The sequence below is a fragment of the Salminus brasiliensis genome, chromosome 25 (assembly GCF_030463535.1).
Source record: "Salminus brasiliensis chromosome 25, fSalBra1.hap2, whole genome shotgun sequence".
In the NCBI taxonomy this organism is placed as follows: domain Eukaryota; kingdom Metazoa; phylum Chordata; class Actinopteri; order Characiformes; family Bryconidae; genus Salminus; species Salminus brasiliensis.
Window position 1 is genome coordinate 24,133,749 of NC_132902.1, and position 24,124 is coordinate 24,157,872.

The 24,124-nt window shown below is 40.7% G+C and overlaps 1 protein-coding gene and 1 long non-coding RNA gene across 2 annotated transcripts; both read left to right on the forward strand.

The window, feature by feature from the left end:
• Positions 1-708: 708 nt before the first annotated feature.
• On the forward strand, positions 709-8,456 carry LOC140548145 (uncharacterized). Its single transcript, XM_072671566.1, has 8 exons — positions 709-785; positions 1,235-1,573; positions 2,235-2,702; positions 2,820-2,918; positions 3,469-3,487; positions 3,578-3,606; positions 3,889-4,074; positions 7,969-8,456. Exons 1-7 carry the CDS (start codon positions 731-733, stop codon positions 4,038-4,040), a joined length of 1,161 nt encoding a protein of 386 aa, XP_072527667.1. The 5' UTR covers positions 709-730; the 3' UTR covers positions 4,041-4,074; positions 7,969-8,456.
• A 5,097-nt stretch (positions 8,457-13,553) lies between these two features.
• LOC140548061 (uncharacterized) lies at positions 13,554-14,430 on the forward strand. The gene is made up of 3 exons (XR_011978537.1): positions 13,554-13,628; positions 13,746-13,844; positions 14,412-14,430. It is a non-coding gene; the product is annotated as an uncharacterized lncRNA (long non-coding RNA).
• The last annotated feature ends 9,694 nt before the right edge of the window (positions 14,431-24,124 follow it).

The window sequence follows — 24,124 nt, forward strand, 5'->3', positions numbered from 1 at the left end:
CTGTATATTTTATTTTTAACTGTATATTATCTGTATATTATATTTAACTCTGCTGTCAGTTATTTACCATTAGATTTTTTTTTTACAGTGTAGCTAAACAAAACAGCTTAAAATTATAAGTTCATTTAACTAAAAAAATACCTTCTTTTTAACTATTTAGTTTTCTTATTTTTTCATTCATTTTTTTGTATTTTTGTATGTGCTTACCTGACTCGCCTTGTCTAGGGAAAACGACGGAAGCTAAGGCCAGTCTACAACGTGAAACACTGTCCCTACGTGTCCCTGAACATGTGGCCTACCTCTCCTAACATCCTAACACAGTGGTTTCTGTAGTAAAGCTGAGGTGTAGCAGCTGTGCTGGACTGTGTTCATGATTTTGTGACTGTGTATCATTACTTCAGAACTACATCTAAAAATGGCCTCCTTGGCGTGGGTTTGAGGCGAGTGTGGTTTATGCAGGCAGATTACACCATGCCAACGGATGAGTTACGGCTTCAGTAAGTTAGCTAGCATTAGTTAACTACCTTGTAGTTGAAGTGCCCTGTCTCCTACATGTGTAACATGATTGTAATGGAGGTCACTCTGAACACGAGAGTTATACGTCTCTGCTAAAGTCGCCTACAGAGGAAGCAGAAGTAATGAGGTTAACCAGAGAAGATGAAGAGACATGCTCAGCCTCTTCTGGTCAGATCTCACACTTATTCTTTCAGCACAGTGAGCTACAGAAGTCATGTCGACGCTGGGTTTTATTCTTTCGGTCGTTTATCTTGTGAATCAAATCCATGGTAAGTGTTTTTCACTTTTTCGTGAGTGTGTGAATGTTAGCATACTATGGCGTTTACCACTGTTCTCTATAACACCTCATAATGGGAAGTTAAAGGAGCCTTATGTGACTTATGTGACTTTCATTTGGGGCAAAAAGACACTCAGATGCAGTCTACACTACATAAGCTGGGGAGTTTCTGTTTACACGAGGCCTCGATAATCAGATAACTGCAGAAATCCGAGTATCAGCAGATTTTTGAATGCATGAAAACACACTCAGTGTTTCAGGCGGCTAAACTCTCCTTATTCAACCGTACCAAGATACGGCCAGTCTGATGTTCCAGGACTGCTGTAATGCAGACATTTTTACACTGTTGGTCTTTTATGATTAATAAAACTGGATCAGACCACAGAACTGATTCACAACCATGTTTCTCAAACTGTCAATCATTTCTGCTTCTTCTTTAAGGGGAAACTCACTTCATGTTTATAACAGTGGATGAAGTAGTAGAGTTGAATTGTGGGACGAACAAATGGCAAATAAGCAGAAATTCTGACAACCGGATCGACCTGAACTGCTCAGTACAGTGTGGTCATGATGGATCTGCTGAAGTTGATGATGATGTTGGAATCTCCTCCTTTTGCAAAACTAAAGATTCACAGTTAAGCCCTGGTTGCTCACTGGAAGTAGAGGAAAGTGGGTTTTATGCCTGTGTTGAATCTCTGGATGCTCCTCATTTCTTTTATCCATTCAAATCATCTCCCAACGTTCTCCAGTCATACATAGTCGCTGTTCAGAACCGAGCCTGTGAGTACCTGTTCATGCTCTAGATCACCACTGTAATAGACTCTTAAAAATGAAGGTGCTTCAGAGGGATCTTTGAGAGATGCCATAGATTAACCACTTATGGTTATAATGAAGAATCATGCTTGTAATAGTGTGAAGAACCTTTTAAAGGCCTGTCACAAACAACAGGCCTCATTCACAAACCTTTCTTCTTAAAACCCACTTGTACAGTTTTCCGGTGTTTGGCTCAGTTTAGGAGGACTGTGGGTTCCATCAGTATGAGAGCAGAGCTGAGAACAGTTCTGCAGTTTACAAACACCTCTTTAATCTGACCTAGACTTCTTGATAGAGCTTCAAGAACAGATTTAAGAAAATTCATAGAAAGATATTAGTGGATAAGGCCCGTGGTTTGTTAGGGAACCCAAAAGTGGTTCTTTTATGCCATTGTGCCGCCAGAACCCTTCATTTCTAAGAGTGCCCTACTAATTTCCATATCACTCTTGAATGCATTACTACTGGGTCATCTCTTTTCATGTCTATTTATAGCTCTTTTTTCATATGTATTAATAAATGTAAAATATATAAGTTAGTTGTTCAAACATGTGGAACATAGTCGGTGAGATAAGCCTGGTTCTGATCTTCTGGAGATCCAGTGTTAAATATTCAGCATTTCTCTCTGCAGGGACGCTCGAGCCTGAGAGAAGATCCTCACTGAATGTATCTGAAGGTCACTCCATGACTTTAAACTGCAGTTTTAACTTCAGTGAAAAATATAAACAGAATCCTTTTATTATTTACTGGATCAAGACTGTAGGAAACAGCAGTAGCTGCGTTTACTCCTTTGACTTAGATGATGGTTATGAGCAGAAGTTTGATCACCACTGTGAGGAGCAGGAGAGACTGAGGGGCAGAATCTCAAACCAGACCAAAGACCTCTCCACTCACAACATCACGATCAGTGGGGTGATGGGGTCAGACAGTGGGCAGTACCGCTGTGCCTTACAGATGGACACAAGTGTTAAAGAGGGTAAATCTGAAGTGAAGTGGACGGTGATAGAAAACGTTACAGTCAGCGTACACAATCCCTCACCACCCCACACTACTGACCACCCTGTGACCCAGAAACAACCTGAGGAACCTGGGAAATATGGTGAGTGGATCCTCGGTATCTGAATGAGTAGGTGTTGGTCTCTGGGTGGGTTTGGCATAATGGACCCTCACTGAAAGTGAACTGATTTGTGTTATTTAATTTGTTGTTGTGACACAGGTGGTCTTCCCATAGGCTTGTCTGTTGCAATCCCCACACTGCTGTGTCTTCTGCTGGTTGTCGTGGTTTTGATAAGAAAGAGGTGCTTTAAGTCAGCAGGTAACCACACTGTGGAGAAAGAGCTTAGCTCTGTAAACCATAAAGATCTGTATGTCACTTCCTCATTCTCATAACTACATTTTACTGCGTTATATTTATTATTATTATTATTATTATTATTATTATTAGCACTACTAGTAGTAGTAGTGCTAGAAAAAAAAAACTACTAGACTTCAATCCAAGTCTTTTTGGAGCATTTCTATTGGTCCGTTCATCATAATAAAATTCTGATACAATGTAAAGAACAACTCCCAGATTCACATTATGTCAAAAAAAGGAAAAAACGGCAGATAAAAGGTGTTTGCATGGCTGCACTGAAATCTTAACTACCATCAATAAATGATAGATTTAGTCGTAAAATGCATAAAAAAACTGTGACTCAGGAATAAAACATATTAATAATAATAATAATACATATTTGTTTAATAGTCGTTATTAAATTATTTAAAGCAGTTACAGTCTAAAATAATTCTTTATGCCTTTAATCTAGTCAGGAAATCGCAGATATTTGATGCTGTAATCATTTTATTCATGTCTTTTATTCATGCAGGATCTCAGGCTGCACAGAGGTAGGCTGTGGGTTTCATTTTTCATCAGTAAGACTCCAGCATTGCGTTAGTTCTTACTCATTTCTGTTGCTTCATTTGTTCCAACTGCAGAAATCAAGAAGAAGCTCTAGACATGGACTGTAAGTGTTTACCGCTTCAGTGTTGTTTGTTTTCTCTGTAAACTCATGCTAATTCTCTGAGGCTCTTATTCAGAGAGGTGTGAGAATGGAGAGTTAGTAAGCTAACCCAAGGACTCTTACTGGTGTAGAGTGGTGGGCTTGTAGGCCGAGGAAATCACAACTCAGCCACAGGAAGGGCAGGGTAGCAGCGGTGTTGCTATCCGCTACTCTACACCAACCACAGCCAAGGTTCTGAACATCTGTAGTGCTTGTAGAGCTCATTACTCCGCACCATGTTCACAGGTTCTCCGTACGCCGTCGGCAGAGGAGATCAGGAGTATGGATCCAAGGGGGATTCTTCCAAGACGGCTGATCCAAGCCATGAAGAGCCCTCAGCCCCTCCTGAATTGTATTCAATAGTCAGACTGAACAGCTTATACGACTCTTCGGCCTGAGAGGACAGTCAACATCGTATAAGAGAAAAAGGAGGTGATGTGTCTCACATGGTGTAACACTGTGTTCAGGATTTGATGTGATGGTTCAACGTAATCTAGTAATACTTTACTGCTAAGCACTTCCCAAATGATCATACGAAAATTAATATACTTTAGTTAAACAGTTACATTTTAGACACGATCTTTAGATCCTAATCAAATTCTTGTGTTTATTTTAGTCTGCTGTGCTGATGACAGGATCTGTACTAGTCTGTGACGCATCCTTTTTTACCATTTTACCATTTTATTTTAGACCTAATGCAGAAAAGAGAAGAAGTGAACAAAAAATGGTGTTTCAGCTGAAAAACATTAAGGATGAGGTTGCTTTAACATTCGGAGGTCATTGACCTTAAAATACTATACTGTTTTTATAATGAGACATCGGGCCTTATTTTAGCATTCTTTAGGTGAGACGTCAACCTTCTGTCATGACTGGCTAGGTCTGACAGAGGTATGAGGGTGAACACTCGCAGGGGATGGCTCGATGCGAGAACGTTATAAAAACAATTTTACCCAAAGACACACACCTGAGGCTGGAGGTGAATCCTGGAGCTAGGCTGGCGTGAAGGAAATGAGCGGGATGTAATACGAAAACCAAAACCTACAGGCAGTACCTGGGGAAACTAGAGAACTAGAGAACTTACGTGATCTGAGAGGTCAGTGGCAGAATCCAACTGGCATGAATAAGATAGACCTGGTACCGATAATGCACTCCTGAAGAGAGAGAGCGTCTCTCCGGCGACCCCGAGGCTTCGTGGACTGTACGCTTGCACGCCAACGCACGTGGTCACTGGGCACCCTGACTACGTGAGATAAGTTCAGTACCTAAAGAACCGTGAATGCATCCAATCCCTTGACTACATACAATACCATGAAGATGCACAATCACTGACTAAGTTCAATACCTTGAATAGGTCCAGTATGACATGAACGTGAATGTCAGAATAAGAGTCCTCATGAGAGCCTGTGGGCCGGAGGCTCAGGGGACGCAGACCTGACACCTTCCAGCTTGATTTAGGGTGTTTGGGTGTGTCTTTGCTATCGTAAAGACTGGAAAAGTCTGCCTTGCTTGGCTCAAAACGCACAAAAGTCATGTACTGAGTCTCTTAATTAATCATGGGTGTGTTTGTTTTGGGCGTAACGTGCAGTAATAAACCAATCAGCACTCTCTGTTACCTTTAAGAGCCAGGTGCGGTCTGTCTGACCTTGGCAGATTGCTATTTCAGTGGTGTAAAGCGTGGGGGGGTGGACGAGCGTCAGGCTGCACACGCCTGTGTTGACAATTCACTGCCAAGATAGCAACGAACGAACATCTGACTGTTGACGAACGTCTGCCTAGGCTGTCTTTAGTAAGTGGTGCTCCTGTGTTTTCTGCTGCCAAGATACGCAGCAATACGCCAGAAACTGACCTGAACACCCCTTATTTTGAGACCACCGCGCCCACCAGCGCAGATATATTCGCAAGCAGCGCTGCTGTTTAAACGACGCAGGCGGAAGGAGTAAAAATAGACTGCTGGCGGGGTGTAAGATGGCAATGAGCGCTGTGACACGCCTTGTGCAGAGTGTAAGATAGGGCCTGTGTCTAAAATAAAACGGTACAGCCAAATAAGGATGTATCACAGACTAGTACAGATCCTGTCATCAGCACAGCAGACTAAAATAAACATAAGAATTTGATTAGGATCTAAAGATCGTGTCTAAAATGAAACTGTTTAACTAAAGTATATTAATTTTCTCATGTTTATTAAAAGTATGATCATTCGGGAACCCTCAGAAAAGTACAAAACAGTCAAAGTATTACAGTGGAGGCTCAGCGGTTAGAGCTCCGGGCTATTGGCAACAGGGTCGTGGGTTCTGTACTTTGGCTCAGCAAGCTGCCACTGTTGGGCCCTTGAGCAAGGCCCTTCACCCTCTCTGCTCCCCGGGCGCTGGAGTTGGCTGCCCACCTCTCTGGGATTGTGTACTACAGAGCTATCTTTTTTCCCTAATTTGTTTTTTCCTATTGACGTGTACATTTTCAGTCACAGGCTCGAGATCTTTAGCATGTAATGGGAAGGCGATGGTTAAGTCAGGGAGGTTATTAATAAACGCATTCGCTGTTGCAGATGTTATTTAGATATTCTGGTTAAGACCTATTTCGAACATGATCAGATAATGGTCAAATATTGAGTCATGTTGAGAGAAGCCAACTACATTATCTGCCTCAATACCCAGCGTTAATACCAAGCCTAGTGAAGAGCTACATCATAACATTGAATTAAGTGAAGCCTAAAGCATCCAAAATTGATTTCAATGCTATTCTCAGTGGGTGCTCAGTTGGGATTCTCTTTGAAATGGATATTAACGCCACCTACAATGATAACTTTATCAGAAGTAAGAGCTACTGCTGCTAGAAAATCAGCGAATTTACTAAGAAATTCAGTATATGGTCCAGGAGGATGATACACTGTTATCAGCAGGAATGAGTGCTGAGTTTTGGAAGCAGGAGATGGGTCTGCCACTTTAAGATTAAGCAGTTCAAATGACTTAGCTTTAAACCCTGTGTTTTGAGTTATTCTTATAACTGAATCATAAATTGTGGCAACTCCACCACCACATCCTGAAGGGTAGCTGTAATAACCAACCCTGGAGGGGTGGAATTCATTTAAAGCTATATATGCATCAGGTTTAACCCATGTCTCACAGAGACATAGTGCATTAAATACAGCAGATTGTCAGTAATAATTTAATTTACAATACCTGATTTAGGTGCTAGTGATATTATATTTAACAGTCCTAATTTAATGTGGTAGTTACTGTTGCTCTGAGGGACGGACGAGTTTGTTTTAATTCTAATGAGGTTGTTAAAACAGATTTTCTGGCTTTTTCGATTATGAGCTACACAGGGGACAGACAGTCTCGATACTGCATGGTTAATTTGCACTGTTATGAGGAAAAGACATGGAAATAGTACCTGCTGAAATACAAGCAGGAAAATGGCAGGGTGAATTATTAAAACAGTATCGATCACTTACCTGCTTATTATTTAGCTTATTATTCACCTACCTGGCCGGTGTGACTGGGTAGAGGCAGTCATTCCAGGTGTAGCACTGCCTCGATGTTCCCAGAGAGAACAGCAGACCCCAGGCGGCTCGGGTTAAGCCCGTCTCGGTGGTAGAGGGCCGGTCACTCCCGAAAGCTCCCCCAGTGGTCCACGTAGTCAGTGCCGATGGTGGTGCACCACTCCTGCATGGCAGAGACGAGAATCCTGGCATCTGTCCTCATCAGAGCGGCGTCCAGAAGCGAGCGGTAGTGCTCCTTCAGGACCTCGCTGTGCCGGGCAGAGGTGTCATTTGTCCCCACGTGGAGGACAACAGTGCCGGGAATCCTGCATTGCTGAAGCGTCCAGCACACGAGCACCTGGAAGACAGGAAACCGTGGCATTACCCTTAGACACTTCTATTGTTGTGTCTAACAATAGAATCTCCAATAATGACAATACCGCCTTTGGTAGTTTTCCTCGGTGCTGGGGGAGGCATGGAAGGTGAAGACGACACCTGCTTTCCTCGACCACGCTGATGCTCCCAGGGTCTCTCTGGCGCGGGGGTGAAGTTGGCGATAGCTGGGGTATCCTCCGGGGTGGAGGCCGATGCAGCCGGACGAGCTCCTTGCAGTGTGTCTGGAGAGCGCGTTCCTCCATGGTCGCCATGCTCCTCGGAGTAGTAGTACAGTGACAGATACGTGCACCTGTACCTTCTTTTTAACTTTACCATCATGTCAAAACCTGAACACAGCCTTACTTAACACTCAACCATGTCCTTACTCTGCGCACGTCTCCTGAGTATTATTGTAAAATTATAACTTTGGCTGTAAATTAACAACCAATTCTAACAATTTCATCCTTCAACAGCTTTTTAAGGTGAAGAGGAGGGGCGTGCTGCAGCAAAGATCTCTGGGAAGGAGCATCAGCCTACCGTAAATGCTGTGTAATGCTAGTCACTGTAAGCTGTGTGTTGCTGTAATGTGTGCTGCAAGCTGTAGATCTGTAGGTGCCGCTGGGCGTGGAGGTTACACACACTATTTTTTATTCACCAACCACCATTTATAAGACATGTGGAGTGAGAATGACCTCAGGGTGTGTAAAGTGGGGGCTTGACCCTCAGAATCAGGCTGTAGTGAAAGTTACTGAAGTTCTTTATTTGATTTGAGGAGCTCCTGTTTGGAACCCACAGGTTCTTCATCTGTAAATGAAGAAACACTACAATACTAAAGTACTGCATCGCATAATAAAGTTGAGTAGATGTGGACGGATTTCCTGTAGAGTTTTTAAAAATAAAATAAAAAGGCACTTTTAAACCTCCAATACTAACAATACTATTAATTAATGCTACTAATTATTAATAATTATTAATAATAATAATACTAAGCACTGATGATACTGTAAAAGTATGAATATTATTTTTATATAAATAAAAAAACGTATTGAACTGTATATTTTATTTTTAACTGTATATTATCTGTATATTATATTTAACTCTGCTGTCAGTTATTTACCATTAGATTTTTTTTTACAGTGTAGCTAAACAAAACAGCTTAAAATTATAAGTTCATTTAACTAAAAAAATACCTTCTTTTTAACTATTTAGTTTTCTTATTTTTTCATTCATTTTTTTGTATTTTTGTATGTGCTAGAGGATGCTAATTGTACAATTCTATAAGTTACAATGCAACTGCTCGAGCTTAAGCTTTTTTTTAGAAACTTTTATTTCACCACAGTCATTATTTTACTTAAATTAAAAAACATTTACTTTATTTAATACCTTCTATTTTATTTAGTACTGCTGTACATGTTTTTTGTTGTTTGTTTCTTTTGTTTTAATAAGAAAGGTGCATTGTTTGGACGTTCACATGGGTATATTTATAGTGTATAGTGTATATACACAATATATATACAATATTTATAATACAGAAAGTGTTTTTAAAGTGCTTGTAATAAATAAAACTAGAATAATAACAGCACAAAGAAGACAACTGAATACAAAATATGGATTTAAAGTGGGTAAACGTGGAAAATAAACAACAGAAATAAAGATAAAATAACTTAAAATAAAAAGGACTTTTACAATAGGATGAAATAGATGTAAATATGCAATGCTATAAATAAAGTGCAGGGACAGTAAGGTCCGAGAGCTCAGTTGTGGGCCTGTGGAAATGCTTTAACCCGAATTTAAAATCTGCTACATTTGTGGCACATCTTCTCAGATCTTCTCAGATCATCTGAGATCTTCTGGGTCTTTGTTAGCGTACAGGGTAAAAGCTACTTACCTGTGTTTAGTTTGGACTCTGGACTCTCAGGGCCCTACTCGGGTTATACCTCTCTGTAAACAGTGTAGTATGTGGGCTTTCTGGGTCATTCAGTGAATTTAAGACCAGTAGCAGCACTGAAGTCTACTCCATAACTAACTGGACAGCAGTGTAGAGATTTTAGAAGCAGACAGGTGTGCTCTGTTCTCTTCGGCCTGGTTAAATCTCTGTATGAACCGGAGCTGCTAAACGCTCTTCTGTTAGAGGCCCAGTTAAGAGGCTAGTGCAGCGGCACTGTTACTGCATGTAGCCTGATTTAGGGTTCAGGCTAAAAGTCTTCAGAGTTACTGGATAACAGCACCCTATAGTGGCAGTGAGAACACACTGTCAGCCACTAGATGGCGCTGCTACAAAAAAAATGTATTCCTTCTCCACTTGGTACAGCAGGTGGCGCTGCCACACCTTCTGTTAATGCTTAATGTCCTAAAGGTCACACCTTCAGGTCACTGATTAAACCTGGTAGAAACGATCAGACCCACAGTTAAGCAGATTTAGCAGTACAGAGTCTAACATGCTGCCAGAACTTTTATTGTATTACTCAATTTAATAATGCATGTGTCATAAGAATTATTAATGTGGTAATAATAATTATTTATATTAATACTTTACTGTGGTTTTAGTTATATATATATATATTTTTTTGAGGATTGGTATTACAGAGGTCTGTCTGTACAAAGCAATAGTGTTATCCACTGAACTGTATTTTAAACAGCCTATAATATATTATTTTTACAGCATTTCTGTAGCTTTATGTATCATAATGTCTCTGTATTTTCACTGTTTGATGTCCAGACATCATCATCATCATCATCATCATCATTCAGGTCACTAATTAACCCCAGACATCCCACCCTGCAAACACTCATTTTAGGGAGGTAGCACCAAGCAACAGCCAACCTCCAACCTCCATCACAACCACCAGCCCCCCGGGGTTGGCTGTTGCTTGGTGCTACCTCCCTTAAATAAAGGATCATCTGTGGGCAGCACAGGTTGCTACTGGCTACCTGATTCGCACCCCTGCACGGTTTGCACTGTGCATATGCACGCATGCTAGGCACAAATCCCAATATACAGAATTCCAATTTCTTTTGTGATATTGTCTTTAATTTCATTAAAAATATGTGTTTTGAAGAGTGGAGGCTCAGGTTACTGTATGAACTATGACTCAGCATTCACTGATCTTCAGACTCTTTGCAGTTCTGCTGCTTTTACATCCACTTTCAGCTCTTATACGCTCGTGCTGTTGAGGAAACACTGGGCACAGGGCAGGAATACGTCCTGGAGAGGGTGTCAGTCCATTGCAGGGGGCCGCACACACATATCCAGTCACACCAACAGCCCTACAAGCTTTAAACACGGCTCAGCTTGACCCACCATCCCTCAACACACATGGAAGATGCTAGACCCCTCTCTGTCCCGAAGACGAGGTGTTCCTGCAGGTTCGATTTCCTGGCCAGACAAGCACATCACTTAACACCAATTAAGGCCTCGTTTCAGCTGCCGGGCTGAACGGGTCTGAGCAGGGAGGGTACTTGGGACCACTGAACCGTTCAGTGGGTGGGCTTAATGAAGTATGGATTAGCTAATTGGCTCCAAATTGGCATCACCTTTGTGCAGCAAGATCCAGGGCTAGCTTAGTGAACACTAGCATTACCTTCCAGAGGCAAACAGTTACAACCAAAGCTCACCGCTACTGCTTACCTGACTCGCCTTGTCTAGGGAAAACGACGGAAGCTAAGGCCAGTCTACAACGTGAAACACTGTCCCTACGTGTCCCTGAACATGTGGCCTACCTCTCCTAACATCCTAACACAGTGGTTTCTGTAGTAAAGCTGAGGTGTAGCAGCTGTGCTGGACTGTGTTCATGATTTTGTGACTGTGTATCATTACTTCAGAACTACATCTAAAAATGGCCTCCTTGGCGCGGGTTTGAGGCGAGTGTGGTTTATGCAGGCAGATTACACCATGCCAACGGATGAGTTACGGCTTCAGTAAGTTAGCTAGCATTAGTTAACTACCTTGTAGTTGTAGTGCCCTGTCTCCTACATGTGTAACATGATTGTAATGGAGGTCACTCTGAACACGAGGGTTATACGTCTCTGCTTAAGTCGCCTACAGAGGAATTACCACAAAAAGGCAGAAGTAATGAGGTTAACCAGAGAAGATGAAGAGACATGCTCAGCCTCTTCCGGTCAGATCTCACACTTATTCTTTCAGCACAGTGAGCTACAGAAGTCATGTCGACGCTGGGTTTTATTCTTTCGGTCGTTTATCTTGTGAACCAAATCCATGGTAAGTGTTTTTCACTTTTTTGTCATTGTGTGAATGTTAGCATGCTATGGCGTTTACCACTGTTCTCTATAACACCTCATAATGGGAAGTTAAAGGAGCCTTATGTGACTTATGTGACTTTCATTTGGGGCAAAAAGACACTCAGATGCAGTCTACACTACATAAGCTGGGGAGTTTTTGTTTACACGAGGCCTCGATAATCAGATAACTGCAGAAATCCCAGTATCAGCAGATTTTTGAGTGCATGTAAACACACTCAGTGTTTCAGGCGGCCGAACTCTCCTTATTCAACCGTATCAAGATACGGCCAGTCTGATGTTCCAGGGCTGCTGTAATGCAGACATTTTTACACTGTTGGTCTTTTATGATTAATAAAACTGGATCAGACCACAGAACTGATTCACAACCATGTTTCTCAAACTGTCAATCATTTCTGCTTCTTCTTTAAGGGGAAACTCACTTCATGTTTATAACAGTGGATGAAGTAGTAGAGTTGAATTGTGGGACGAACAAATGGCAAATAAGCAGAAATTCTGACAACCTGATCGACCTGAACTGCTCAGTACAGTGTGGTCATGATGGATCTGCTGTTGATGATGATGTTGGAATCTCCTCTTTTTGCAAAAATGAAGATTCACAGTTAAGCCCTGGTTGCTCACTGAAAGTAGAGGAAAGTGGGTTTTATGCCTGTGTTGAATCTCTGGATGCTCCTCGTTTCCTTTATCCATTCAAATCATCTCCCAACGTTCTCCAGTCATACATAGTCGCTGTTCAGAACCGAGCCTGTGAGTACCTGTTCATGCTCTAGATCACCACTGTAATAGACTCTTAAAAATGAAGGTGCTTCAGAGGGATCTTTGAGAGATGCCATAGATTAACCACTTATGGTTTTAATGAAGAATCATGCTTGTAATAGTGTGAAGAACCTTTTAAAGGCCTGTCACAAACAACAGGCCTCATTCACAAACCTTTCTTCTTAAAACCCACTTGTACAGTTTTCCAGTGTTTGGCTCAGTTTAGGAGGACTGTGGGTTCCATCAGTATGAGAGCAGAGCTGAGAACAGTTCTGCAGTTTACAAACACCTCTTTAATCTGACCTAGACTTCTTGATAGAGCTTCAAGAACAGATTTAAGAAAATTCATAGAAAGATATTAGTGGATAAGGCCCGTGGTTTGTTAGGGAACCCAAAAGTGGTTCTTTTATGCCATTGTGCCGCCAGAACCCTTCATTTCTAAGAGTGCCCTACTAATTTTCATATCACTCTTGAATGCATTACTACTGGGTCATCTCTTTTCATGTCTATTTATAGCTCTTTTTTCATATGTATTAATAAATGTAAAATATATAAGTTAGTTGTTCAAACATGTGGAACATAGTCGGTGAGATAAGCCTGGTTCTGATCTTCTGGAGATCCAGTGTTAAATATTCAGCATTTCTCTCTGCAGTGACGCTCGAGCCTGAGAGAAGATCCTCACTGAATGTATCTGAAGGTCACTCCATGACTTTAAACTGCAGTTTTAACTTCAGTGAAAAATATAAACAGAATCCTTTTATTATTTACTGGATCAAGACTGTAGGAAGCAGCAGTAGCTGCATTTACTCCTTTGAGTTGGGTGATGATTATCAGCAAAGGTTTGATCACCACTGTGAGGAGCAGGAGAGACTGAGGGGCAGAATCTCAAACCAGACCAAAGACCTCTCCACTCACAACATCACGATCAGTGGGGTGATGGGGTCAGACAGTGGGCAGTACCGCTGTGCCTTACAGATGGACACAAGTGTTAAAGAGGGTAAAACTGAAGTGAAGTGGACGGTGATAGAAAACGTTACAGTCATCGTACACAATCCCTCACCACCCCACACTACTGACCACCCTGTGACCCAGAAACAACCTGAGGAACCTGGGAAATATGGTGAGTGGATCCTCGGTATCTGAATGAGTAGGTGTTGGTCTCTGGGTGGGTTTGGCATAATGGACCCTCACTGAAAGTGAACTGATTTGTGTTATTTAATTTGTTGTTGTGACACAGGTGGTCTTCCCATAGGCTTGTCTGTTGCAATCCCCACACTGCTGTGTCTTCTGCTGGTTGTCGTGGTTTTGATAAGAAAGAGGTGCTTTAAGTCAGCAGGTAACCACACTGTGGAGAAAGAGCTTAGCTCTGTAAACCATAAAGATCTGTATGTCAGAGCTCACTTCACTTCCTCATTCTCATAACTACATTTTACTGCGTTATATTTATTATTATTATTATTATTATTATTATTATTATTATTAGCACTACTAGTAGTAGTAGTGCTAGAAAAAAAAAACTACTAGACTTCAATCCAAGTCTTTTTGGAGCATTTCTATTGGTCCGTTCATCATAATAAAATTCTGATACAATGTAAAGAACAACTCCCAGATTCACATTATGTCAAAAAAAGGAAAAAACGGCAGATAAAAGGTGTTTGCATGGCTGCACTGAAATCTTAACTACCATCAATAAATGATAGATTTAGTCGTAAAATGCATAAAAAACTGTGACTCAGGAATAAAACATATTAATAATAATAATAATACATATTTGTTTAATAGTCGTTATTAAATTATTTAAAGCAGTTACAGTCTAAAATAATTCTTTATGCCTTTAATCTAGTCAGGAAATCGCAGATATTTGATGCTGTAATCATTTTATTCATGTCTTTTATTCATGCAGGATCTCAGGCTGCACAGAGGTAGGCTGTGGTTTTCATTTTTCATCAGTAAGACTCCAGCATTGTGTTAGTTCTTACTCATTTCTGTTGCTTCATTTGTTCCAACTGCAGAAATCAAGAAGAAGCTCTAGACATGGACTGTAAGTGTTTACCGCTTCAGTGTTGTTTGTTTTCTCTGTAAACTCATGCTAATTCTCTGAGGCTCTTATTCAGAGAGGTGTGAGAATGGAGAGTTAGTAGGCTAACCCAAGGACTCTTACTGGTGTAGAGTGGTGGGCTTGTAGGCCGAGGAAATCACAACTCAGCCACAGGAAGGGCAGGGTAGCAGCGGTGTTGCTATCCGCTACTCTACACCAACCACAGCCAAGGTACTGAACATCTGTAGTGCTTGTAGAGCTCATTACTCCGCACCATGTTCACAGGTTGAAGAGCCTGTGTTGACAATTCACTGCCAAGATAGCAACGAACAAAAGTCTGACTGTTGACGAACGTCTGCCTAGGCTGTCTTTAGTAAGTCGTGCTCCTGTGTTTTCTGCTGCCAAGATACGCAGCAATACGCCAGAAACTGACCTGAACACCCCTTATTTTGAGACCACCGCGCCCACCAGTGCAGATATATTCGCAAGCAGCGCTGCTGTTTAAACGACGCAGGCGGAAGGAGTAAAAATAGACTGCTGGCGGGGTGTAAGATGGCAATGAGTGTTGTGACACGCCTTGTGCAGAGTGTAAGATAGGGCCTGTGTCTAAAATAAAACAGTACAGCCAAATAAGGATGTATCACAGACTAGTACAAATCCTGTCATCAGCACAGCAGACTAAAAAAAACCTAAGAATTTGATTAGGATCTAAAGATCGTGTCTAAAATGAAACTCTTTAACTAAAGTTTATTAATTTTCTCATGTTTATTAAAAGTATGATCATTCGGGAACCCTCAGAAAAGTACAAAACAGTCAAAGTATTACAGTGAAGGCTCAGCGGTTAGAGCTCCGGGCTATTGGCAACAGGGTCGTGGGTTCTGTACTTTGGCTCAGCAAGCTGCCACTGTTGGGCCCTTGAGCAAGGCCCTTCACCCTCTCTGCTCCCCGGGCGCTGGAGTTGGCTGCCCACCTCTCTGGGAGTGTGTACCACAGAGCTATCTTTTTTCCCTAATTTGTTTTTTCCTATTGACGTGTACATTTTCAGTCACAGGCTCGAGATCTTTAGCATGTAATGGGAAGGCGATGGTTAAGTCAGGGAGGTTATTAATAAACGCATTCGCTGTTGCAGATGTTATTTAGATATTCTGGTTAAGACCTATTTCGAACATGATCAGATAATGGTCAAATATTGAGTCATGTTGAGAGAAGCCAACTACATTATCTGCCTCAATACCCAGCGTTAATACCAAGCCTAGTGAAGAGCTACATCATAACATTGAATTAAGTGAAGCCTAAAGCATCCAAAATTGATTTCAATGCTATTCTCAGTGGGTCCTCAGTTGGGATTCTCTTTGAAATGGATATTAACGCCACCTACAATGATAACTTTATCAGAAGTAAGAGCTACTGCTGCTAGAAAATCAGCGAATTTACTAAGAAATTCAGTATATGGTCCAGGAGGATGATACACTGTTATCAGCAGGAATGAGTGCTGAGTTTTGGAAGCAGGAGATGGGTCTGCCACTTTAAGATTAAGCAGTTCAAATGACTTAGCTTTAAACCCTGTGTTTTGAGTTATTCTTATAACTGAATCATAAATTGTGGCAACTCCACCACCACATCCTGAAGGGTAGCTGTAATAACCAACCCTGGAGGGGTGGAATTCATTTAAAGCTATATATGCATCAGGTTTAACCCATGTCTCACAGAGACATAGTGCATTAAATACAGCAGATTGTCAGTAATAATTTAATTTACAATACCTGATTTAGGTGCTAGTGATATTATATTTAACAGTCCTAATTTAATGTGGTAGTTACTGTTGCTCTGAGGGACGGACGAGTTTGTTTTAATTCTAATGAGGTTGTTAAAACAGATTTTCTGGCTTTTTCGATTATGAGCTACACAGGGGACAGACAGTCTCGATACTGCATGGTTAATTTGCACTGTTATGAGGAAAAGACATGGAAATAGTACCTGCTGAAATACAAGCAGGAAAATGGCAGGGTGAATTATTAAAACAGTATCGATCACTTACCTGCTTATTATTTAGCTTATTATTCACTTACCTGGCCGGTGTGACTGGGTAGAGCCAGTCATTCCAGGTGTAGCACTGCCTCGATGTTCCCAGAGAGAACAGCAGACCCCAGGCGGCTCGGGTTAAGCCCGTCTCGGTGGTAGAGGGCCGGTCACTCCCGAAAGCTCCCCCAGTGGTCCACGTAGTCAGTGCCGATGGTGGTGCACCACTCCTGCATGGCAGAGACGAGAATCCTGGCATCTGTCCTCATCAGAGCGGCGTCCAGAAGCGAGCGGTAGTGCTCCTTCAGGACCTCGCTGTGCCGGGCAGAGGTGTCATTTGTCCCCACGTGGAGGACAACAGTGCCGGGAATCCTGCATTGCTGAAGCGTCCAGCACACGAGCACCTGGAAGACAGGAAACCGTGGCATTACCCTTAGACACTTCTATTGTTGTGTCTAACAATAGAATCTCCAATAATGACAATACCGCCTTTGGTAGTTTTCCTCGGTGCTGGGGGAGGCATGGAAGGTGAAGACGACACCTGCTTTCCTCGACCACGCTGATGCTCCCAGGGTCTCTCTGGCGCGGGGGTGAAGTTGGCGATAGCTGGGGTATCCTCCGGGGTGGAGGCCGATGCAGCCGGACGAGCTCCTTGCAGCGTGTCTGGAGAGCGCGTTCCTCCATGGTCGCCATGCTCCTCGGAGTAGTAGTACAGTGACAGATACGTGCACCTGTACCTTCTTTTTAACTTTACCATCATGTCAAAACCTGAACACAGCCTTACTTAACACTCAACCATGTCCTTACTCTGCGCACGTCTCCTCAGTATTATTGTAAAATTATAACTTTGGCTGTAAATTAACAACCAATTCTAACAATTTCATCCTTCAACAGCTTTTTAAGGTGAAGAGGAGGGGCGTGCTGCAGCAAAGATCTCTGGGAAGGAGCATCAGCCTACCGTAAATGCTGTGTTATGCTAGTCACTGTAAGCTGTGTGTTGCTGTAATGTGTGCTGCAAGCTGTAGATCTGTAGGTGCCACTGGGCGTGGAGGTTACACACACTATTTTTTATTCACCAACCACCATTTATAAGACAGAGTGAGAATGACCTCAGGGTGTGTAAAGTGGGGGCTTGACCCTCAGAATCAGGCTGTAGTGAAACTTACTGAAGTTCTTTATTTGATTTGAGGAGCTCCTGTTTGGAACCCACAGGTTCTTCATCTGTAAATGAAGAAACACTACAATACTAAAGTACTGCATCGCATAATAAAGTTGAGTAGATGTGGACGGATTTCCTGTAGAGTTTTTAAAAATAAAATAAAAAATGAAGGCACTTTTAAAACTCCAATACTAACAATACTATTAATTAATGCTACTAATTATTAATAATTATTATTAATAATAATAATAAGCACTGATAATACTGTAAAAGTATGAATATTATTTTTATATAAATAAAAAAACGTATTGAACTGTATATTTTATTTTTAACTGTATATTATCTGTATATTATATTTAACTCTGCTGTCAGTTATTTACCATTAGATATATTTTTTACAGTGTAGCTAAACAAAACAGCTTAAAATTATAAGTTCATCTAACTAAAAAAATACCTTCTTTTTAACTATTTAGTTTTCTTATTTTTTCATTCATTTTTTTGTATTTTTGAATGTGCTAGAGGATGCTAATTGTACAATTCTATAAGTTACAACGCAACTGCTCGAGCTTAAGCTTTTTTTTTAGAAACTTTTATTTCACCACAGTCATTATTTTACTTAAATTAAAATACATTTACTTTATTTAATACCTTCTATTTTATTTAGTACTGCTGTACATGTTTTTTGTTGTTTGTTTCTTTATTTTTAATAAGAAAGGTGCATTGTTTGGACGTTCACATGGGTATATTTATAGTGTATAGTGTATATACACAATATATATACAATATTTATAAACACAATTAATACAGAAAGTGTTTTTAAAGTGCTTGTAATAAATAAAACTAGAATAATAACAGCACAAAGAAGACAACTGAATACAAAATATGGATTTAAAGTGGGTAAACGTGGAAAATAAACAACAGAAATAAAGATAAAATAACTTAAAATAAAAAGGACTTTTACAATAGGATGAAATAGATGTAAATATGCAATGCTATAAATAAAGTGCAGGGACAGTAAGGTCCTGTGGGCCTGTGGAAATGCTTTAACCCGAATTTAAAATCTGCTACATTTGTGGCACATCTCAGATCTTCTCAGATCATCTGAGATCTTCTGGGTCTTTGTTAGCGTACAGGGTAAAAGCTACTTACCTGTGTTTAGTTTGGACTCTGGACTCTCAGGGCCCTACTCGGGTTATACCTCTCTGTAAACAGTGTAGTATGTGGGCTTTCTGGGTCATTCAGTGAATTTAAGACCAGTAGCAGCACTGAAGTCTACTCCATAACTAACTGGACAGCAGTGTAGAGATTTTAGAAGCAGACAGGTGTGCTCTGTTCTCTTCGGCCTGGTTAAATCTCTGTATGAACCGGAGCTGCTAAACGCTCTTCTGTTAGAGGCCCAGTTAAGAGGCTAGTGCAGCGGCACTGTTACTGCATGTAGCCTGATTTAGGGTTCAGGCTAAAAGTCTTCAGAGTTACTGGATAACAGCACCCTATAGTGGCAGTGAGAACACACTGTCAGCCACTAGATGGCGCTGCATCAAAAAAAAACATATTCCTTCTCCACTTGGTACAGCAGGTGGCGCTGCCACACCTTCTGTTAATGCTTAATGTCCTAAAGGTCACACCTTCAGGTCACTGATTAAACCTGGTAGAAATGATCAGACCCACAGTTAAGCAGATTTAGCAGTACAGTCTAACATGCTGCCAGAACTTTTATTGTATTACTCAATTTAATAATGCATGTGTCATAAGTATTATTAATGTGGCAATAATAATTATTTATATTAATACTTTACTGTGGTTTTAGTTATATATATATATTTTTTTTTTGTTTGTTTGTTTGTTTGTTTGTTTGAGGATTGGTATTACAGAGGTCTGTCTGTACAAAGCAATAGTGTTATCCACTGAACTGCATTTTAAACAGCCTATAATATATTATTTTTACAGCATTTCTGTAGCTTTATGTATCATAATGTCTCTGTATTTTCACTGTTTGATGTCCAGACATCATCATCATCATCATCATCATCATCATTCAGGTTACTGATTAAGCCCAGACATCCCACCCTGCAAACACTCATTTTAGGGAGGTAGCACCAAGCAACAGCCAACCTCCAACCTCCACCACAACCACCAGCCCCCCGGGGTTGGCTGTTGCTTGGTGCTACCTCCCTTAAATAAAGGATCATCTGTGGGCAGCACAGGTTGCTACTGGCTACCTGATTCGCACCCCTGCACGGTTTGCACTGTGCATATGCACGCATGCTCGGCACAAATCCCAATATACAGAATTCCAATTTCTTTTGTGATATTGTCTTTAATTTCATTAAAAATATGTGTTTTGAAGAGTGGAGGCTCAGGTTACTGTATGAACTATGACTCAGCATTCACTGATCTTCAGACTCTTTGCAGTTCTGCTGCTTTTACATCCACTTTCAGCTCTTATACGCTCGTGCTGTTGAGGAAACACTGGGCACAGGGCAGGAATACGTCCTGGAGAGGGTGTCAGTCCATTGCAGGGGGCCGCACACACATATCCAGTCACACCAACAGCCCTACAAGCTTTAAACACGGCTCAGCTTGACCCACCATCCCTCAACACACATGGAAGATGCTAGACCCCTCTCTGTCCCGAAGATGAGGTGTTCCTGCAGGTTCGATTTCCTGGCCAGACAAGCACATCACTTAACACCAATTAAGGCCTCGTTTCAGCTGCCGGGCTGAACGGGTCTGAGCAGGGAGGGTACTTGGGACCACTGAACCGTTCAGTGGGTGGGCTTAATGAAGTATGGATTAGCTAATTGGCTCCAAATTGGCATCACCTTTGTGCAGCAAGATCCAGGGCTAGCTTAGTGAACACTAGCATTACCTTCCAGAGGCAAACAGTTACAACCAAAGCTCACCGCTACTGCTTACCTGACTCGCCTTGTCTAGGGAAAACGACGGAAGCTAAGGCCAGTCTACAACGTGAAACACTGTCCCTACGTGTCCCTGAACATGTGGCCTACCTCTCCTAACATCCTAACACAGTGGTTTCTGTAGTAAAGCTGAGGTGTAGCAGCTGTGCTGGACTGTGTTCATGATTTTGTGACTGTGTATCATTACTTCAGAACTACATCTAAAAATGGCCTCCTTGGCGCGGGTTTGAGGCGAGTGTGGTTTATGCAGGCAGATTACACCATGCCAACGGATGAGTTACGGCTTCAGTAAGTTAGCTAGCATTAGTTAACTACCTTGTAGTTGTAGTGCCCTGTCTCCTACATGTGTAACATGATTGTAATGGAGGTCACTCTGAACACGAGGGTTATACGTCTCTGCTTAAGTCGCCTACAGAGGAATTACCACAAAAAGGCAGAAGTAATGAGGTTAACCAGAGAAGATGAAGAGACATGCTCAGCCTCTTCCGGTCAGATCTCACACTTATTCTTTCAGCACAGTGAGCTACAGAAGTCATGTCGACGCTGGGTTTTATTCTTTCGGTCGTTTATCTTGTGAACCAAATCCATGGTAAGTGTTTTTCACTTTTTTGTCATTGTGTGAATGTTAGCATGCTATGGCGTTTACCACTGTTCTCTATAACACCTCATAATGGGAAGTTAAAGGAGCCTTATGTGACTTATGTGACTTTCATTTGGGGCAAAAAGACACTCAGATGCAGTCTACACTACATAAGCTGGGGAGTTTTTGTTTACACGAGGCCTCGATAATCAGATAACTGCAGAAATCCCAGTATCAGCAGATTTTTGAGTGCATGTAAACACACTCAGTGTTTCAGGCGGCCGAACTCTCCTTATTCAACCGTATCAAGATACGGCCAGTCTGATGTTCCAGGGCTGCTGTAATGCAGACATTTTTACACTGTTGGTCTTTTATGATTAATAAAACTGGATCAGACCACAGAACTGATTCACAACCATGTTTCTCAAACTGTCAATCATTTCTGCTTCTTCTTTAAGGGGAAACTCACTTCATGTTTATAACAGTGGATGAAGTAGTAGAGTTGAATTGTGGGACGAACAAATGGCAAATAAGCAGAAATTCTGACAACCGGATCGACCTGAACTGCTCAGTACAGTGTGGTCATGATGGATCTGCTGAAGTTGATGATGATGTTGGAATCTCCTCCTTTTGTAAAACTAAAGATTCACAGTTAAGCCCTGGTTGCTCACTGGAAGTAGAGGAAAGTGGGTTTTATGCCTGTGTTGAATCTCTGGATGCTCCTCATTTCTTTTATCCATTCAAATCATCTCCCAACGTTCTCCAGTCGTACATAGTCGCTGTTCAGAACCGAGCCTGTGAGTACCTGTTCATGCTCTAGATCACCACTGTAATAGACTCTTAAAAATGAAGGTGCTTCAGATGGATCTTTGAGAGATGCCATAGATTAACCACTTATGGTTATAATGAAGAATCATGCTTGTAATAGTGTGAAGAACATTTTAAAGGCCTGTCACAAACAACAGGCCTCATTCACAAACCTTTCTTCTTAAAACCCACTTGTACAGTTTTCCGGTGTTTGGCTCAGTTTAGGAGGACTGTGGGTTCCATCAGTATGAGAGCAGAGCTGAGAACAGTTCTGCAGTTTACAAACACCTCTTTAATCTGACCTAGACTTCTTGATAGAGCTTCAAGAACAGATTTAAGAAAATTCATAGAAAGATATTAGTGGATAAGGCCCGTGGTTTGTTAGGGAACCCAAAAGTGGTTCTTTTATGCCATTGTGCCGCCAGAACCCTTCATTTCTAAGAGTGCCCTACTAATTTTCATATCACTCTTGAATGCATTACTACTGGGTCATCTCTTTTCATGTCTATTTATAGCTCTTTTTTCATATGTATTAATAAATGTAAAATATATAAGTTAGTTGTTCAAACATGTGGAACATAGTTGGTGAGATAAGCCTGGTTCTGATCTTCTGGAGATCCAGTGTTAAATATTCAGCATTTCTCTCTGCAGGGACGCTCGAGCCTGAGAGAAGATCCTCACTGAATGTATCTGAAGGTGACTCCATGACTTTAAACTGCAGTTTTAACTTCAGTGAAACATATAAACAGAAGTCTTTTATTATTTACTGGATCAAGACTGTAGGAAGCAGCAGTAGCTGCATTTACTCCTTTGACTTAGATACTAATGATCAAAAGTTTGATCACCACTGTGAGGAGCAGGAGAGACTGAGGGGCAGAATCTCAAACCAGACCAAAGACCTCTCCACTCACAACATCACGATCAGTGGGGTGATGGGGTCAGACAGTGGGCAGTACCGCTGTGCCTTACAGATGGACACAAGTGTTAAAGTGGGTAAAACTGAAGTGAAGTGGACGGTGATAGAAAACGTTACAGTCAGCGTACACAATCCCTCACCACCCCACACTACTGACCACCCTGTGACCCAGAAACAACCTGAGGAACCTGGGAAATATGGTGAGTGGATCCTCGGTATCTGAATGAGTAGGTGTTGGTCTCTGGGTGGGTTTGGCATAATGGACCCTCACTGAAAGCGAACTGATCTGTGTTATTTCATTTGTTGTTGTGACACAGGTGGTCTTCCCATAGGCTTGTCTGTTGCAATCCCCACACTGCTGTGTCTTCTGCTGGTTGTCGTGGTTTTGATAAGAAAGAGGTGCTTTAAGTCAGCAGGTAACCACACTGTGGAGAAAGAGCTTAGCTCTGTAAACCATAAAGATCTGTATGTCAGAGCTCACTTCACTTCCTCATTCTCATAACTACATTTTACTGCGTTATATTTATTATTATTATTATTATTATTATTATTATTATTAGCACTAGTAGTAGTAGTACTGTTGTTTTGTATTGTATTTAATTATATATTATTATTATTATTATTATTGTTATTATTATTAGTAGTAGTAGTATTGTTGTTTTTATTGTATTTAATTGTATATTATTATTATTATTATTATTATTATTATAATTATTATTACTATTATTATTATTATTATTATTATTTATACATTGTACATTATACATTGTATTTAATTATATATTATTATTATTGTTATTATTATTAGTAGTAGTAGCCGTACTGTTGTTTTTTATTGTATTTAATTGTATATTATTATTATTATTATTAGTAGTAGTAGTACTGTTGTTTTTTATTATATTTAATTATTATATTATTATTATTATTAGTAGTAGTAGTAGTAGTATTAGTACTGTTGTTTTTTATTGTATTTAATTGTATATTATTATTATTATTAGTAGTAGTAGTAGTAGTACTGTTGTTTTTTATTATATTTAATTATATTATTATTATTATTAGTAGTAGTAGTATTAGTACAGTTGTTTTTTATTGTATTTAATTGTATATTATTATTATTAGTAGTAGTAGTTGTAGTAGTAGTAGTACAGTTGTTTTTATTGTATTTAATTACATATTATT

What these genes read in the sequence shown, in the direction of transcription:
- LOC140548145 (XM_072671566.1), top strand. Translation starts at nt 731, where the DNA reads ATGTCGACGCTGGGTTTTATTCTTTCGGTCGTTTATCTTGTGAATCAA. An exon ending in TCTTGTGAATCAAATCCATG is followed by an intron (nt 786 to 1,234) that starts GTAAGTGTTTTT and finishes TTCTTCTTTAAG; the next exon opens with GGGAAACTCACTTCATGTTT. An exon ending in AGAAGCTCTAGACATGGACT is followed by an intron (nt 3,607 to 3,888) that starts GTAAGTGTTTAC and finishes CCATGTTCACAG; the next exon opens with GTTCTCCGTACGCCGTCGGC.